General features: G+C 43.3%; 1 protein-coding gene across 1 annotated transcript; it reads right to left on the minus strand.

The window, feature by feature from the left end:
- Nucleotides 1-1,804: 1,804 nt before the first annotated feature.
- Nucleotides 1,805-4,960, minus strand: AK88_00327 (AMP deaminase; the record flags this gene model as incomplete). Its single annotated transcript, XM_012477978.1, has 8 exons — nucleotides 1,805-1,886; nucleotides 2,024-2,140; nucleotides 2,283-2,344; nucleotides 2,470-2,588; nucleotides 2,775-2,953; nucleotides 3,192-4,257; nucleotides 4,372-4,621; nucleotides 4,730-4,960. The coding sequence occupies 8 exons, from the start codon at nucleotides 4,958-4,960 to the stop codon at nucleotides 1,805-1,807; spliced, it is 2,106 nt and encodes a 701-aa protein (XP_012333401.1).
- Nucleotides 4,961-6,377: the final 1,417 nt, after the last annotated feature.

The raw sequence follows: 6,377 nt of genomic DNA on the forward strand, positions 1-6,377 counted from the left end.
GGCAAAAATGTATGCACAAAATGTGGGCAAAAATGTATGCACAAAATGTAGGCACATATGTAGGCATATTTGATCTGCCTAATTTTATATTTTTATTTTAATATGGCTACTTATATGTGCATTTATTTTATTTTGTGCTGCGTCCATTTGGTGCGTAACGATGCGGCGATGTTGTTAATGCCCCGCCTCGCGTCGTATGCATCTGTGCAAGGGAGCTCGCAAACGGAATCGCTGAGGAACCCCCCCCATGTCAACACAGTGTGGTGCACATATATATGTGGCGACGTGGCTCCAATGAACACCCTTTTTATAAAGCCCTTTTTTTCAACCCCACACAACAGTTTCTCACATCGCAGCAAATAGTTTGCTCTGTGCGTCCTGCGTCCAAAGGTGGTATTTTAATTACATATATACATAACACTGCCACTACGAAGGGGGAATATATATATATATTTTTTTAAGGTATATAACCCCCTTTGACTTCATGCAAAGTGGGCACTTGACATGCGTCAATTTTTACGAGCACACTGTTTTTTTTTTTTTTTTTGCATCCCCTTTTTTTGTGCATGTAAAACGGGGATGGGAGTATAACAGTATTATATCCTCCTGACGGTTTGTTTACCTGGTTGATTTATTCTTTGCAGCGCGGCGCAATGAAGTCACCACAAGTGGAAACACGTCATTTGACAATCGCACGTAGAGCATCCCCCTGACATACACTCCATGACGTATGGATTGTGTGTACTCGTCGCTCCACCTCACCCCTCTGCCATGTGTCATCGTTGCGCGTATGAGATTGGTGCGCTCGGGAGTGCCCGTGTTTATGTTCTCATGGAGATGTGTATGCATAAGTAGGGCATACACCAATACGGCACTTTTTAAAATTGTGCCATCGCTCCTTAACATGGTAAAAAATGAACAGATGCATAAGGTGTAAACCTACCCAATCGTGCGCGCGCCCTGTGAATGCTGCGTCGCGGCCAAAAGGAACATTTAAAAGGTAAATTATAGGGTCCACCCTGTCCTTCCACGAATGAGCAACAGATTTGCTTCTCTCCCTTGTTGGCCCTACCTATGTATTATTCCTCCTACGCAAAAAAAAAACGTTCTTCTCCCTGGACCATACGGGCACACAGAGTAAAACGTCCAGTACGCAGCCCCGCAAAGGTGTAAAGCATGATAATACACTCATACATAAATGCACGCATATGCGTATGTAATATGCATGCACATGGAAACTTTTCTACCAGAGCTTCACTCATCAGGAATGTTAACCTAGTTTAGCAACTCCACTGGTCATTTTTTTAATGGTATCATAACCTTTTCCCCCTTTTAAAAATAACATTCCAGTAAATTTTTTTTCCTTCTTTGTTTAAGTCCCCTTATGCTAAAAATCTGCGGGTCCATTATGAACTCCCCAGTGTGCAGCCTCCCTTGGGCGCAAGTCCCCCCACGCATGATGGTCAAAATGTGCATCCGAAAGGGGGGAAATATAAAAAAAAAAAAAAAAAATGTAAAACTTGGCTAGCTCTGTCATAAAAATATGACCAATCTACATGAACGGTTAATAAAAAAAAAGAAAAAAGAAAAAAAAAAGACGGGGGAAGGTCATTCTACACAGCGAACATGACAGTTGTCTGCAGAGGGGAATAAAAAAGGGGCTGCCATTTCGGACATATGCCGCTCACATCAATGTATTTGCAGTTGGACACTTTTGCGTCCACACGACTGATGGACAGTTTAAAAGGCCCAGCTCGAGGAAGTGCACACAGGGAGAGACATACCCGGAAGGGGGAGAATATCTCTACGGGTCAATCCCGCACGCATCACTTGTGTAATTCGCCAGCCTCCGAATGTTTTCATTCTCTTCGTCAAAGGTATTCTTCCTGCAGTGATGAGGCGTGCAAGTGTCACCATCAAAAGGAGTGACATTTATCCATTTACGAGCGCTACTGTCATTGCATGCATTTATTTGTACAGACCAGCGATGGGGCCCCCCCCCACACACTCGTGTTGTGCCTACCTGTACGCCACCCTCGTATTGGGTATGTTCGTTTTCTCCGGGTGGTTCTCAAAATTTATCACTCCATTAGTTGTGTCTATACCCAACCAGTGCTTCTTGAAGGATGGTTCGTATCCACTTAAGGGGAGAGGGAAGGGACAATGAAAGAGGACATATAGTTACATGTTTCCTTTTTTTTTTTTTTTTTTTTCCTTTACCATATTGCGAAATGGCAACAAGCACGTAATTTTAAATGAAAAAAGGGTCAATTTATTTTCACCTCTGCATGACGGAATTCCTTGCTAGTTCGCATAAGTCCACGGTGGTGAGCTTCCATATGTGCTTTGAAAGGGGAATGCAAATGGGTGATAGGTCAATAAGGACAGTGTGCATGTGGGTGGGGGGGAGAAGTAAATGAGCAAAAGGGGACTCATCATGGGTCAGTATTTCCCATGCGAACTTATTACCGCGCACACGGAGTACTCCTCCAGCAGGGGCTCATCCGTGAAGTGGAACATGAGGGGGTCGTCCGTGGACAGTGACACGTTGAGGCCAATTTTGAAGAAGCGCTTAAAGGGGTTTTTCTCTACGGGGGTGAGGTGAGGGCAGTTTGGCATGTCTCAGCGCTCACCCAGCTGGCAGCTCTCGCTGGCGAGGCGCATGTAGATACACACACCCATTATTATACACGAACGCAGGAAGAACCTCCTCCCGCGTGAAGCTACCACACTTCGGAGTGAGGCTTCCCGCGAAGGACTCCGTGCAAGTATACCGATCTGCAAAAACAGGGCGTTGTTGGACAGGGGCGAAACGGCCAGCCCGATCTGCTTCAAATAGTAGAGGTAAAGCAAAACGGGCGATTTCCTCAAATTTATTCCGTGGTTTATTCTGTCCGCCAGAAGGAACATGGAGGCCAGATGGCTTATGTTTCCGATTTCGCCACAGTGGGGTCTGCAAAAAGGCGCAAACAAATAACATATATATATCGCGTGCATATAAACTCTGGAAAGGGGAACACACACAACTGTACAACTTAAGTGGAGAATAATTTTTTTTTTTTTGCCAAGTCGAGGAAGAGACATGGTAGTTTCCGCGCAAGCGGATGGATTTCTCCTGAAAAATGTGTACACAAAAATGGCGCATATATATATACATATATATCCGGTCGTCCTTGTGATTATTTACTAACCTGAAAGCCATTGGGCGAAGGTGTCTACTAACGAGAAAGTCATTGAGGGTCCTTATGTTAGCGTACATATAGTATGCGTAGTAGGAGTAGGGGGGGTTGTTGTCACTGGTGTATTTGTCTGGAGTAGGAAGCTCCCCACCCCCAGTGGTATACTTCGAAATGGCGGACTCATCATCAACGCTATCCCACCCAACGACTTGCTGAAGGAAGGCAAAAACTTCTCTGTTTTGTTCTGGGTTTTTAGCCGCTTGGAAACAAGGTTCAAATATGTTACTTAAAAAATCTGCAAAGGAATTAATTAAGCCTCTTTTTTTATATACATAGTAAAGTCTTGGTACTTGAATAATCCATCGTACAGAAGCACTGGAGAGATTATTTTGTAGAACCCATTTAGCTAGCTTTTTCCATTCATTTGGGTTCTGTCCATATATAGATATACGCCATTCCACATGTTGATATTTCGATTTCTCTAAATTTTTTATTTCTTGTTTTGTAATTTCGGCCAAGTACCTTCCTTCAATATAATTATCTGTTTTTAAAAAAATTTCTCTTAACAACTTTTGTCCAAATGGATTGTACTTATTATTAAACAGATCAAATCTGTGGAAGCAACTCCCAAGTGCATTAACAGCTAGTGTATCTACGGTAGCTTCATAAGCAGAGGTCTTTAATTTTTGATCGAAAATATCTTTCAGGGTCATTTTGATCCCGTTATCTGATATATACACTACGGTGTTAGATTCCGTTTTGTATTTATCTCGAATGAACCGAAGTAATACCTTCTGTTGCATGCAGGCTGAGTGATGGACATGTGTATCGACCTTCCTGATGTTATAAAAATCTCTGTGCTTGATGTTTGTTGTTTCACGTAATTCTAAAGACCCATTAAACATAAGGTGGAAATCAAATTTTTGCTCTAAATATTTTAACCTTTGGTAGCAGAAGCTTTTGCAAGCGGGGTCCTGCACGGCTAGCATTATTTCTTGGATGGCAGATAGGTACTCCTCCGTCGACTTCATGCCCGCGTGCTCTGCTAACTTGTTTTCTTCGCTGCATTCGTCTTTGCCTGTAGCGGGGAGAGGGGGACAGGGCACAGTGCGCATCGCACGAATGGAAAAGAAGTAACTCGCACAACGCTACGCTTCGCAACGCGGAGGTAGCGCACCGCGCTGGGCCTTACTCTTCGGCCCATCGTCCTGCAGAGGGTCCCAGTGGACGAAGAAAATCCCGTCGACGAAATTGAGGAACGCGTTACACTTGTCCAAAATAACCACCTTGCTAGGGTTATAAATTGGCTCATCCGACTTGGTGTCTTCATGCTCCTTCGGTTCGCCGCCCTCCGAGTGGGTCCTTTTTTCTACCAACGTGGTGTCGATGTCTGTGAACGGCTTTATAAACTCGTCCCGCAGGTTGCATAGCTTCAGGATTTTCTGCGTGCAGGGGGTGGGCGGGGAGCACTGTGAAGCGGTAGCACTACGAATCGGTAACGCTGCCGCGCGGTAACGCTGTGCCCATCTGCTGCTCCACTCGAGCGATACCTTCGTGACGTCCACCTCCTCGCGCGGAATGACCCCAGTAGACGACAGGGTGAACATGAAGCGACTGGAGCGCTTCAAATCTGGCAGGTCCTTTCTCACGAGGGCGTTCTCATCATACTTTATTCTCGCACGGGACGACGCATTTATCACCGTCTCGTACAGAGTGTCCCACCCCTTTTTTTTCTTCAGCAAGGTTTCACCCAAGTCTCCGTTGCTGTTTGGTCGCTTCATTATCGCTCAAAGGTTAGAGAAGCGTGAAAATGGGGAAAGGTGTGCCACTTTTTTTTTTTTTTTTTTTTTTTTTTTTTTTTTTTTAAACAAACCCAATTGGCTAGTTGAGAAATGAACACTGAAGGGTCTGGCGGAAAATGGTGAAGTGTCCCCTGCACGTTCAATGTTGCAAAAAGGAGACGACGCATGCGTTTGTACAGGAGTGATCGATTGGACGCGCTTGCAGAGGAACATGCACACACGGACGTACACACACAGAGAGATGTTATGAACCGCAGGAAGTTCTTTTTTTTTTTTTTTCAGCACAAAAGGTGGAAGGTTTGTTCTGGACCGACCCGTTGCAAATCAGTTATGTGTATAATTTTTTTTTATTACCTATATTTTTTTTCATCAGAACATTTGAGCAAATCGGGCGAGCCGCTATATCCTGTGCGGCGTACAATGCTTACCGACTGTCGATGAACAGTGCGCCGCGTAGCTACTCCTGTAACATTTTTTTCTTTTTTAAAATAATATCAATTCGAGGTTTCCCCTCACGGCATGTAATTGGCGCATGCGAAATTTCCCCGCGAAAAGGATATATGTGTGGGAAAAAAAAAAAAAAAAAAAAAAAAATATGAACCGTTCAGGTAAATTCCTCATCCAAATTTACACAAATGTGTGACACAATGGAGAAGAACTTCCCCCCATGTGAATAAAGCTTTACTTCCATTATGAGCTTGTTAACAATTAACCTCCTGGTTAGATCTAAACATACTTGGGTGAAACAAACCCGTGCGAATTACCTCAACGAAAATGCAATGGTAAGAATTCTGTTTTTACTTCTGTGTACCAGTTTTGGCAATTTTTAATCCAACTGTTTTTTTTTTTTTTTTTTTTGTTCTTAATATACCCCCGTCTAAGTTGCCAATTAGTAAAAATGATTAACCATGTTAAACGGATGCATCCGCTTTACACCTTTGGGATGTCCACCATTCCACACCTTTGCCTATCTTCCCGTGTATAGCAACATATGCGTAAATGGTAGGAGGGGCATTTCCTTTATATGTTTGTATGCCGCCCCCCGCCCACAAAGGGGGAGACAATTTCCTTTGCTTATAATAAGTGTTCATCTGAGGCTTTCCTTGTTTGACAAAAAAGGGGTACAAGGGATGAAAGAAACCTTAGCATGTGTCGTCCACTCACCGCACTGCTACAAGGGTTAGTTTTACTTCACTGCTAAACTGACTATGTCATATGGGTGAAGTGTCCCTTTTTTTCTTTTTTGAGCTTTTAAAGGGGTGAAAAAGAACTTAGGAGATGCATATTTTTAGGTGTACATCACACCGAAACAAATTTCACAATAGCATTTTTTGGGGGGAGGGAAATTAGTTCAGCATTCTCCAAATTGTATTTTTTTTTTTTTTTTTTTTTTTTT

The sequence above is a fragment of the Plasmodium fragile genome (genome assembly GCF_000956335.1).
Source record: "Plasmodium fragile strain nilgiri unplaced genomic scaffold supercont1.3, whole genome shotgun sequence".
Taxonomy (NCBI): Eukaryota; Apicomplexa; class Aconoidasida; order Haemosporida; family Plasmodiidae; genus Plasmodium; species Plasmodium fragile.